We start from the raw sequence: 12,586 nt of genomic DNA, 5'->3' as shown, positions 1-12,586 counted from the left end.
GAATCTCTTTGCCTCTACGTTGCTCAACTCATGGCTACGACAAACTCATTAGGACGAACTTTATATCTACACAAGGCTTCTAGAATAGTGGCTTGATACAAATCATAGCAGGAGCCTTCAGCAACACACTTCATTCTTATGAATTAATGGCCTTCCCACAATTCCTCCTATAATAGATCCATCTTTTGAATGACACTCTCGGGTCAATGTGGAACACTATGTTCCTCCTACAAGTGATCAATCTCAAGTATGACAATCTCAGGTCACTGAGGTACCATTTATCAAAGGGCACTATCCAGACTCAGAACGCTCTCATGCTGTATTGAGAACAAAAAGACAAAAATATAGAAAGATAGAAACGCGGAACGATGAAAAGGCAAAATTGCAAAAAAACAAAAAAGTGGAAATGTGGAAAAGAAGAAACACGGAAATGCAAAAAAGCGAAAAAGATGGACATGCAGAAAAGCGAAAAAGCAAAATTGCGAAAAGACAGAAACGCGGAAAGACAAAAACAAGAAGAGAGACATAAAAGGAGAGGAAAAGGAGAGGAAGAGAGCAGAAAGAGAGAAAAAGAGGAGAGGAAGAGAGCCAAAAGAAAGAGAGAAAGAGAGGAAAGAAAGAGAGAAAGAGAGAAAAGAAGAGAGTAGGGGAAGAAAGGAGAGAAAGAGAGAAAGAAGAGAGCCGAAAGAAGAGGAGGGAAAGAAAGAAGGAGGAGAGAGTGGAAGAAGAAGAGGGAAAGAGAGTAAAAGAGTGGAGAGAAAGAGAGAAAGAGAGCCATCCGTCAGTCTTTCATGCCCACCTCCACATCGTGCTCATCTGCAGCATGCGCTATAACCTCCACCTTGCATCGTGGGAGGTCGCAGATATCATGAGGAGGGCGGTCGATCAAATGATGGCCTCTTTACTGACTCCTCCTCTTTAGTGAGGGAGGAGGCCTTGAGAAACCACGTGGCCAGCCATACGAATTGACTGCCACATGTGAGTGGTTTAACTAGGGTACCCACTCCCAAAACACCCGGCGTCTCCCAAACTAACACGAATTTCTACTGACTTAACAAGTTGAATGATGAGAATCATCCATGAGGCCTGCCTGAGATCGAAAAAGAAAACGAATTGGATGCATAGCATGGAAAAGAGGGCTGAAAGCATGCGCTCACACACACACACACACAGTGGGAGGGTGTGTGAGGGGTGAGAGATGAATTGGGAGAGAGAGAGAGAGAGAGAGAGGGGGGGGGAGAGATAGAGAGAGAGAGAGATATTCTAGGGTTAAAAATAGTAATTTCGAATTCGCTTCTTAACCCAAACACCATTAACAAGTGAATACATTCAAGAGGCCTTCCCTGGCAAACTGAAAGCTGAGAGAGAGAGAGAGAGAGAGAGAGAGAGAGAAGAAGATGAAGAAGCTTAGAAAGAGAGAAGATGAAGAAGAAAGAAGAAGAAAAGAGAGAGAGAAAGGGGAAGAAAATGATGGCCAAATTTTCGAAATTACTATAATGGGATTGGCTTCTTACAGAAATCACCATAGCTTAAGGCCTAGCCGAGGGGGAGGGCAAAAATATTTTGGTGTGCACGAGGAGGAGAGGGCGGGAATCGGGGATGTGGATAATGGCAGCGTGGGGGCACGTCGGGGGGGGGGGAAATGGACCAGGTGCATCCCCCCGGGGGGCGAAGGTTGACTTCAGTGGGAAGCGGGCACGATGCCGCGAAACGTGGTACGGCCGCTAGAGAATCTTCGTTTAGATTCGCCACAAAATCTATATAAATTTTCACCTCTCTGCATGCATGTCTCTTCTCGTCGAGCTTTCTCTTTTACTCTGCCTTCCTCGCCACCCTCCCTCCCTCGCCATATCCCCCCCCTCCCTCCCGCTGCCATTTCCTTCCTCCCTTCCTGCCACGCTTTCCAGCTCCCCTTTTGCTTCTTCCAGTAGACCGCCCGCTCGGAGAACTTCGACGCCTTTGCTTCCAACCGTAGCTTTGGCTTTTCCTAATTGTCTCTCCTCCACCTCTAGCCCAGCCTGCGCGCAAGTGTAGCTTCTGCAACCAACCATCGCACCTGCAAGATACCGACCGCGCTTCCATATTATTTCCATGCCTCGTTTGGACTCCCGGCGCTAAAACAACCCTCCTGCAGTCATGAATAAGGTCGAAGATGCGGCAGAAGTATTGGACGGAGAAATCCGCAAGTCCGGTTCCGTCAAAAACGCAGAGAACGAACTTCTTGTACATCGAGTTGGCATCCCGCAGCGCGCACCGCTCGTTCAAGGGTTCGAGGACGCTATCAAAGAGACATTTTTCCCAGACGATCCACTACGCGCATTTAAGAACCAGCCACGTCGTCGCATAATAACGCTGGGATTGAAAGCCATCCTTCCCGTGCTGGAATGGGGAAAGGGATACAATCTTCGTTATTTTAAGGACGACCTTATTGCCGGCCTGACAATCGGAAGTCTTTCTATTCCACAGGTTTCCCTCCCTAAACCTTTGAGTTACAGCATCGGATACGCATTCGTCAGTCGTTTCCATTTGTACGCCGACATAATTTAACGGTTGTCTGCCGCAGGACATTGGTTATTCCAAACTTGCAGGTCTACCGCCCATCTATGGCCTGTGTAAGTTTCTGTGCTCGATTCTCTCTTATGTTTATTTTGAAGCATTATAAGCTCTGCTGGACGTTTAATCAAAGTGACGTTTATTTGACAGAAGCAAATTCAATCTGTCTTCTGTGTTTTGCTGGATTCCAGATTCGAGTTTTGTGCCACCTTTGGTGTACTCCGTCTTAGGTAGCTCAAGAGATATTGCCATTGGACCAGTTGCAGTGGTCTCGTTATTGCTGGGTACACTTTTGAAAGATGCACTACCTTTACCAGCTTCTGCAACGGCAAAGTGTGACACGACCGCGACAACGTTCATTAATAATGATTGTGCAGCTTATCGAGAGAATTATTTGGCACTTGCCTTCACTGCAACGTTTTTCGCTGGGATATTCCAGTCTGCACTTGGGCTACTTAGGTCATCTTGAGATCTCTGTCATTACAAATATAATCTATTAAGTCATGATTTTATCCCCAAACTCTGATATTTACGTGCTGGTGAAAGAACCAACTTCTGAAAGATTCAATGCTTTTATGTTTCGTTTTTCTTTTAGTTCGCGCCCCTAATTAGTTTCCTGGAACATTTCGGACAGGCTTGGGTTCCTTGTCGATTTTCTGTCCCATGCGGCTATTGTTGGTTTTATGGCTGGGGCAGCCATCACCATTGGCCTCCAGCAATTGAAAGGGCTTCTTGGGATTTCCACTGCCTCTTTTACGAAGAAAACAGACTTTGTTTCTGTCATGAGATCTGTCTGGCAGCATACTGATCAGGTATGATCCAACAAGACAAGGTTGTCGCTTGAGATGATTGATTCCTGTGCTGCCATCGAGCTAAATGAATTTTGCTGAATTTTGCAGTGGAATTGGCAAACGATTCTGATCGGCTTATTCTTCCTATTCTTTCTTCTGGCTGCCAAATATATTGTAAGTCCTAGAATGGCCTTACAACTAGCAGTTAGGTTTCAATTGCCTGTGTCATGCATCGTTTTTCGATTCTAAGTGTCTGTAAACTATTTAAAACCAGAAACGATGCTGGCATCCCATCTGTCTACACTTACCCTCATTTCTAGTACTCCTTTTGTAATTACTCAAGAATGGTTTTGAGTTGGGGTCAAATATGTTTGCTCTCATTCTTCCCCCACAGCTTACCATCAAACAGAGTTTTTAAAATGTATTTTTAATACATACCTGTTGTGATTTTCATGCCAGTAGGATTTGGAAATCCTTTGTAAATCCTTTCGATCTATGCCAGTGACAACTTTGAACTTACTGGCATCATTTAACAGCCTATATACTAACTTTAGAAATGCTTGTTGTATGGCTCAGGGGAAGAGAAAGCCTCGGTTTTTCTGGGTGCCAGCCATTGCTCCTCTCATCTCTGTCATCCTTTCAACTATCTTTGTCACAGTATCTCACGTTGATCGGAAAGGAGTAGCAATTGTATGGCTCGAATCCAAGGCTCAATTTCTGGTCAAGGGCATGTCTTCTTGAATTTTAGTACGTCATGTTTGAGTTTAAGTGACTCGTTTTATGCTGCAGGTTGGTAAAATAGACGGGAAAATAAATCCCTCTTCAGTAGGACGCCTAGTCTTTCAAGGGAGCATGCTTAAGCATGGTATCACAATTGGCTTTGAGGCAGCGTTGATAGCTCTGACAGTAAGTAACACGCTTTACGATTTCAATTTTATATTTCTCCTTCTACATACTGCTGGGTCCTTGAGTCCTCTCTCTCTCTCTCTCTCTCTGTCGAGTCCTCCAGCAGGACAATCATTACCATCAGCATCATCATCTCTCGCTCTCTGCTCTTTTCTTTCCTACTTTGGTTCCTCAATAAATCTCAGGACACAAGCTATACTCTGGTCTCATGAAGTCATCTCTATAGCTCATGATTAATGGAAGTTACAAAAATCGTCTATAGAAAGTTCCCTCTGAGCTTGTTCATTTCATTCTTGCCAGAGTATAAGTCATGTGTGCTTCTGGCCATCTGAAGGTAATAGATAGGGAAATGTAAATTACTATGAGCTGCTTAATGTCACTTTTATCCTTCTCTCTTGGAAACGATATTGAGAGTTGTTTATTCATTATCCTTCCTTTCTTCTTTACACAAAAGGATGCGTGGTATATCAAAAGATTTTGCTTAAGATTACTGTGTTTTTCTTCTAGCATTTTTGTGCATAAAGTATTCTTTTAAGAATTCATTTCCAAACCTGTACAGGAAGCAATTGCAATAGGAAGGACTTTTGCATCTTTCAAGGGTTACCAACTTGATGGTAACAAAGAGATGATAGCTCTTGGTGTCATGAATATAACTGGATCCTGCACCTCTTGCTATGTTGCAACTGGTAAGTTTTTATTAAGCATGGAAGCATGATCCCATGCATGTGGGGGAGGCAGTTGTCTCTTTTCACTTATGTTATCCAGCTGTTGTTTAATGTCCATTTGTAGTTTCAAATCCAATGCAATGCTGAGGAGTTTTGTAAAGGATTGTAAGTTGTAAGAAGAGAAATTCAAATTAATGTGATTTCTAGGTTGTAATCAAATCAAAGCATGATTATCATTGTCCGCCTCGCAAAGATCACTGTTTTGACTTTCTGCTTGTCTGGAATCAGGTTCATTTTCTCGGTCAGCAGTCAATTATAATGCTGGATGCAGAACTCCAGTTGCAAACATGGTTTTGTCAGCAGTAGTTCTGATCGTTTTGGGAGTGGCAACCCCCCTTTTCCACAACACTCCTAACTGCATCCTAGCCTCAATCATTATCAATGCTGTCATTAATTTAGTTGACATCAAGGCAGCAATTTTGATCTGGAAGATTGACAAATTGGACTTCCTTGCATGCATGGGTGCATTTTTTGGAGTCTTCTTTGCTTCAGTTGAAATTGGTCTTCTGATTGCGGTATTACTAGTGTTCTTAACCCCAAACTGTGTGTTAGTATTCGCTTTGATAATTCTGAAAGCTTGTTCATGCCTGAGTGGTTCATCTGCATTATTTGCTTCACGTGGTTCTGTCTACCAGATCTGAGGGAAGAGTATACATTATCGTTATTGTAACATTATAATAATCTGAAAATTTGATTAACTACATGACAACTACATGTTGTCCTTGAACTATGCTTACATTATTTTCTTCTCCTTTCTGTGCTAGGTTGTGATATCCCTGGCAAAAATTCTATTGCATGTAACAAGGCCACACACAGCCTTGCTGGGTAATATTCCAGGGACTTCTATCTACAGAAATGTTCAACAATACCCAGATGCAACAAGGGTGCCTGGAATTTTGATTGTGCGCATTGACGCAGCTATCTACTTCTCCAATTCCAACTACATACGTGAAAGGTAATGGTTGTTTCTAGTCTAGATATATGCATCTAGGGAATAAACAGTTTCGTGATTTTTTCATGTGTGTTATAGTTTGGCTGAAGTTTGTAATTTCTTCACTGTCTCACAGCTATAGTGCTGAATCATTTTACTCAATGTACTATTTTTTCAACTCCACCTCAGGTCTTTGTACCATGTTTCCAGGTCCATAATTGATACTTTTAAATGCAAAAATGAGATAAGGTTTGCCAAGTTTAGAGGATTGGGGGAGCTAGGGTGACAGTGATATGAATATGAACCTTACCACTTACTTGGATAATTTGGATAAAGATATAGATTTTGTGTACTTCTTATGGTCCTCTTTTCACCCCCTTTTCACATTGTTTGAACACTTGATTTTGTGTGTTTTTGATTGCAAGATTTTACCCTCTTTGAGAGCTTACTCTCGTGAGTTCTATCCGAAAATACTTATAAGAGTAGAAGTATTTTCATTCTGCAACATACTTGTGATAAAATGATAGCCCAATATGTAGAGCAATTTATGTACGTGCAACTCATCAGACGGATGTACCAATTTGCACCCGGATAAGTATTATTGTGGTGCTAATGTCACTCATGCACATTCTCTTGGAGCTTAGCCTCCCTACTGTAACATTAGTCCCCTTGTACAGACGTTCCTCATGAACATTCTCTTTCAGTTGAGCCTCCTCACTGTACCATTGGTCCCCTTACAGACTTCCCCCTTTACACCAGCCATCCTCAGAACACTTTCAAAGAAATTGCAGTCAATTTCACATCATACCCTCTAGTCCGGAATTATTCAGGCATCATTGGGTTTGAATTTTTTAGAACTTATGATGTATCATGCACAGTGATCCCTTGTTTTTAAACATAATTTAATGGCTTTGATTTAAGTGATGATACCATATCTGTAGTCTTGCTTACTGGCTATTATGATATGGAATTATAAGCAACTGTTTTTACATGCTCGCTTTGTGCTGCTGCAGAATTTTGAGGTGGGTGGATGAAGAAGAGGATCGTATTAAAAAGGAGAATGGGATTCAGCTGCAGTACGTCATCATTGAAATGTCTCGTAAGTTTTTGTATTTGGTTGGTGAAGTCAAGTTCACCTTGTTATTGGGATCACAGTGCTGCATCGTTCTTGATGTTTCTTGTTTATATGTTATACAGCCGTCACAAACATTGATACAACTGGGATCCGTGCATTCGAGGATCTGCATAGAGCTTTGAAAAATAAACATATACAGGTCACTAGCATACCGGTCATATAGCTATGTTCAGACAATTTTGATAACTCAATTTTGATAGCTCTGTTCAGATTATAGAGGGTTTGTAGTTTCAAACTAAGCCTAGGATATTTTTCCCTTTTTGTTGTATACAGGTAGCTATTGCAAACCCTGGAACTGGAGTGATTCAAAGATTGAAGGATGCCAATATTGTGGATCTTTTGGGGCAAGAATGGTTTTTCCTCACTGCAGGCGAGGCAGTTCAAGTTTGCTCAAGATTAGTCAAAATCAATTTCTGATTTTTATAATGTCTCTTAAGCATGGTATAGAGACGACAAAGTTAAATTTGTTATGTACAATAAGGGTTTTTTATAGTGTAATAATACAAAATCTCCCTGGTTTTTTATGCGAATTTGTAAATAGTCTCTCAAGAAGAGTTGGGAAGCATTAAGAAATAGTTCACTAAAGGGATGCAACGAAATATCGAGTTCTACCGAGTCTCTTATATTTTCCTTCAGTCACAATCACTGGTGTCTGAAAATATATTCAGACGGAAGGACTGAAGCCTTAATATCCCTGTTTTTAGCCCTTTTTTAGCATTTTAAATAAATAAATAATTAACTAAATTTAATATACAATGTTTGTATTTATGAATTTCCGTTTCAAAAGGCTCTGGAAATCCTATTGAAATCCTCTCTACTGCTTTGGCATTGAAGGCTATGGATTGAAATCCTCTCTCTGCTTTGGCATTGAAGGCTATGGGCGGGTTGCCCTTATAGTTAGCCAAATTTTTGTATATTGGTCTTTTTCTTTTTGGGTCTGGCCATCCCTTTAATACAAGTGGGCCGTTAAATTTATACAAGTCAGATTTCAACTACATATGGACGTGATTTGGTGAAGAGAGATCAAGTGGATATAAGTAGGGGTGTGGTTAGACAAATAATATTAAAAAGGGACCTATGCCAAGTCCATTTCAAAAGTGGATAAGAGAAACGTAAAAAAAGTGATGGGCTTTAAATTTGAAAACACATGTAAATCTTTTGGCATACACAAGCAAACTTGCAAGAATGTTTCTTTTACGCAACGACATTGGTTTTCAATATGTATACAATTAACCAAATGCTAAAGTATAAAAGTGGAGAGATTTTCCCTTCGAGTGCTTGACGTACTCTTATAGATTAAGGAGCGGCTCATGGAACAAGTATTTCTCACCATTTCTTATTTAACACCCATTCCATTAATAAACTGGACCAGTGTGCTCTTCGAAACAAACTTTATAAATACTTTGGAATAAAAATTGAACAAAAATGAAATCCTCTAAATAATAAAATATAACAAAAAAACTCTTGAAAGACGTTCGGGTAAATTTGAGAGTTTTCAAAAGCCAATACTAGTAAAATTGTAGAAGGATGATGACATTACATGAGATCTTTTTCTCTCTTAAGGAGAGGTTTGGGGGAGGACGATTGAAGAATTATCCATCTTTAGATTAGAATGGACAATCGTGGGCCATTTGATGAATGTTTTTGGGAAAGTTGCAAAATTGGTAGTTAACATGCGGTTTCCATGCATGCAAATTTGGCGTTTGGTATTTCGCTTCTCCTAATATACCCTTCTTCTTCTTTCCTCTTACATTCCCTGCAAAAGCGTCAGTTTGGAAAGTGAAAAGGATTGCTTGCGACGTTGTCTGTTCGGACGAAGAACATTCGAAGGGACTAAGGACTTTCGTAATCAAAGAGAATTCAACATTACAAAAGCAATAATACGACGTTGTGTGTAAAAAACAATCCATTTCTTTGTTTATCATTTGATCGTGGAGATGTCTGCTACGGTTCGTTCGTAGCCGAGGCCATGGAATTGAAGGAGGGACACACGAAGGGATTGCTGAGAGACAGAGAGGAAGCTTGAGCGAGAGATAGACCTGGAGGACGGGACGAGAGAATCTCACAAACTAAGACGGCATAGGTGGGAACGTCTTGCATCAGGTAAGTTGAGAGCTCTCTGTCTCTCTGAACCTCTTGAGCACGATGTATCCCTACAATCAGGATCTGTCCTTCAAGCCGGAGGAGATCCCAGAAGTCGGAAGTCCTGCTGTACTTTCCTGGACGCAGCTATCAGGCGGAGCCAAGAATTTCTTCTCTCCATGCAGTACCTCGAAGGATACTGGTGGGCAGAGCTGGAGAGCAACGTCGCGATCACAGCTGAAGCGTATCCATTGAAGAAGGTGGAGAAATACATCCAACAAAGGCAGCGCGACAATGCCTATACTTTGGAGATGGTGGCGAGTTGGGCGTCACCATAGAGACGGGTGACTGGGCTGGAATATTCCTAGCTATGAGCTATTCTCTCTGGTCCTTGATTAGGCTAGGTTACAGCGTTTCAGACGCTATCGTTCACCGTGGTCTTGAAGCGCTTCGAGCCTTTTCTCTAGAGACCGAAGATGAGTACTGGGTGCAATCCTGCATCTCTCCCGTCTGGGATAATGCCTTGGTCATGCGTTCTCTGGTGGATTCATGCCTTCCGCCCGATCATCCAGCACTTCAACGAGCTGGAAACTGAAGAACGGCGATTGGGCCGTCGAGAATAAGGGATGCAGAGTCGCTATGAGAGCTTCTGCTGGCCATTGCCAAAGTTGCCTTTGATTATGACGTTGGAGTTTGCATGGAGCATCGTTGTGCCGGTTAGTGGCGTTCAGATGAAGATCAAGGGAGTCCTGTTGCTTGTAGCCGGAGGTGGTGCAAGAATCTTGCAAGAATTAGGTCAACTTAATATTTAGGCTATCACCGCGGCTCATTAACGATCCTCGAGCTTCTCAATCGTGGGCAGAGCGAGGGCATAAAACTTCGCGAAACGTTTAAAGCACAATCGGATCAACCACGTGAATGGACGAAAAAAATCGAAACGGCAAATAACATTTACAAACCAACGGCTTACAACCCCGTGCAAAGCACGGGTTTCATGCTAGTTAATTTTATGTGTCTTTAAAATCTCAAAACTATCCATTCTACTAATCACTATTAATCAATTTGTTGTTTCGTATTCAACTGCAAATTAACCTAAGCTCCTAAGCTATCAATTCTCATTTGCGAATTAACCTAAGTCTTCCGGTCTCTGTCCCTACCTCTCCGTCTAAGTGCCTCCCTACCTACCTCGTTGTTTCGATGTTCCCTCCCTCGCTTCTCCTTCCCTCCACTCCCTCCCCTTCTAGCCTCTCCCTCCCTCCTCCACCTTGCTGCCGCCCTCCTCCCTCTCCCACTCCTCTCCTTTTCCCTTGCCTTCCGCTCAACCCCTTCTCTCTCCCCCTTCTCTTCCTCCTTAGAGAGAGAGAGAGAGAGAGAGAGAGAGAGGGAGGAGAGCGGGAGAGAGAGTGAGCAATTTATAGAGGGGGAGACTGATTTGTAGAGGGGGAGCGCTTTTGGATTCTTTTGCCTCCAGCCGCTTCTGGAGACTTGTGCAGACTGTACTCGCAACTCTTAGATTAATCATAACAATTGGATTTTGTACTTCGCAAGCTTCCCGCAAGTAATTAATTAGTAGGGCATTTTCTGTCGTTGGGGGCCCCTCTCGGGCCCCTATTCTCAAAACTTAATATTGGTGTTGATGAACACCTTAAAAGCCCTCTAAGAGGTTCATTTAATGTGATAGTCTTTAAAATCTCAAAACTTAATATTGGTGTTGATAAACATGTTACAATCCTTCTGAGAAAACGCTCTCAGTTCCAAAAGCATGATTGGTAGACTCTATGTTAAGAGCCACTTTTTCCATTACTTGTTCCATATCATCATCATTAAGCATACCATTATTTTAAAAAAATGTAGACATAATTATTAAAGATTATTAAAGCATGAGAGATCCTTCTACTTAAATCTCTCTTTGCAAGGGATCGGGTTTCACCTTGACGATATGGCCCAAAACAAGTGCTCCAAATGCCAGGATGGCTTGGGAGACCTTGATCTTCCCTATGTGGTATGGGGGTCTCAATATCATAGATCCATCTATAGCTCTGCTATTTTGAAATCTTGGACCAGCTTCAAGAGTACTCTTTGGGGATTTTTCCCCTGCTCTAGAGAAGAGATTGATAGGCAGCTTGTCATGTGGAATGACAGTATACTTGATCATCATGGCAAACCATGGCACTTCCATTATATGTAGTGGTCCAAGGTCTCCCTATGTGGGATGGGGGTCTCAATATCATAGATCCATCTTCCCCTTTTATGGCTCTGCTATTTTGAAAGCTTGGACCAGCTTTAAGAGTACTTTCTTGAGATTTTTCCCCTACTCTAGAGAAGAGATTGATAGGCATCTTGTCATGTGGATGACAATATACTTGATCATCATGGCGAACCATGGCACTTCCATTATATGCAGTGGTTTAGATGGGAGAGGTATGTGGGTTCTTAGAAGGATTTCAAAAACCTTCCACATGGTCCTCGAATCCAATTAGTAAGTCACCTTAGAGGAAGTGTAGGGAGAATTTAGTAGATTGATGTAGCCCTACCCTTGGATTGGGTTCATGTAAGTGACAGGCCTCACTTTTAGTCTACTTGACTTTGGGCCTTTACAAGATCAAGTATCCCGTGTTCTAGGTCATAGGGTTATGATGTTTACATGGGGATGCCTTGGTCTTTGATGTTCTTTCCAGAGCTCTTCCAAGGATAGGTTGTCCAAGTCTATACAGATGATATCCACAACAACACAAATCAACTACAGACGCGCTTGGTAGATGCGCAAAATAGCGGGCGTGTCTATAGCACAACAAGACAAAGCACCCATAGACGCGCACACAGACACGTTTACTGAACTAAATAAAAAACTTACAGGCGTGTCTATATGCGCGTCTATTTTCACGTCTGGAGACCCGCATCTACCAGCGCGTCTATATAGCAGACACACGCGTGTGTCGACGTGCACGTAGACGCTAAAATAGACGTGCTATTAAAGACGTTTATAGACGCAAAAATAAACGCTTGTCGAACAGACAGACGCATATATAGACGTGTTTATAGACGCACCGATAGCCACGCTTTATAATATATTTTTTTTAATTTACAGAATGTTGTGTATGTTGTGTATGCTATATAGTTACAAGAATCCCATATCCACATTGTGTAATTCAATTCTTATAGCCAACCACATTTTAATTACAATTCCAAATAAAACATTATAACTCCAAAACGCAATAAAATTGAAAGCTCAAAAAGTGCTTGTATATACATATAGCACGAAGCTAAGCCACGTCATGTGGCTTCAAGTACAAAAAATAAGGAAGCTAAGCCACGTCATGTGGCTTTAAGTACAAAAAATAAGAGGAGTGTATATACAAGAGGCGCGAAGCCAAGCCAGTGGCTTTAAGTACAAAAAAGAGTAGCTAGCACTACTTCTACGACTAAGCCTCACTGCCTTCCATGCTCCCTTCTGCGCCTCCTT

At 41.9% G+C, this 12,586-nt stretch overlaps 1 protein-coding gene across 1 annotated transcript; it reads left to right on the top strand.

Annotated features, from left to right (window-relative positions):
* Positions 1-2,136: 2,136 nt before the first annotated feature.
* On the top strand, positions 2,137-7,458 carry LOC147896763 (sulfate transporter 1.2-like). The gene is made up of 14 exons (XM_087381146.1): positions 2,137-2,466; positions 2,564-2,612; positions 2,745-2,888; positions 2,931-3,012; positions 3,188-3,365; positions 3,453-3,518; positions 3,921-4,034; positions 4,134-4,250; positions 4,810-4,936; positions 5,204-5,490; positions 5,740-5,930; positions 6,920-7,005; positions 7,104-7,180; positions 7,315-7,458. The coding sequence occupies exons 1-14, from the start codon at positions 2,137-2,139 to the stop codon at positions 7,456-7,458; spliced, it is 1,992 nt and encodes a 663-aa protein (XP_087237272.1).
* Positions 7,459-12,586: the final 5,128 nt, after the last annotated feature.

This window comes from Dipteris shenzhenensis, chromosome 11 (assembly GCF_047967505.1).
Source record: "Dipteris shenzhenensis isolate YYH24624 ecotype China chromosome 11, Dip_SZ_1.0, whole genome shotgun sequence".
Classification (NCBI taxonomy): domain Eukaryota; kingdom Viridiplantae; phylum Streptophyta; class Polypodiopsida; order Gleicheniales; family Dipteridaceae; genus Dipteris; species Dipteris shenzhenensis.
Note: the sequence above shows the minus strand (reverse complement) of the source record. Positions and strands in the feature narration are given on the sequence as shown.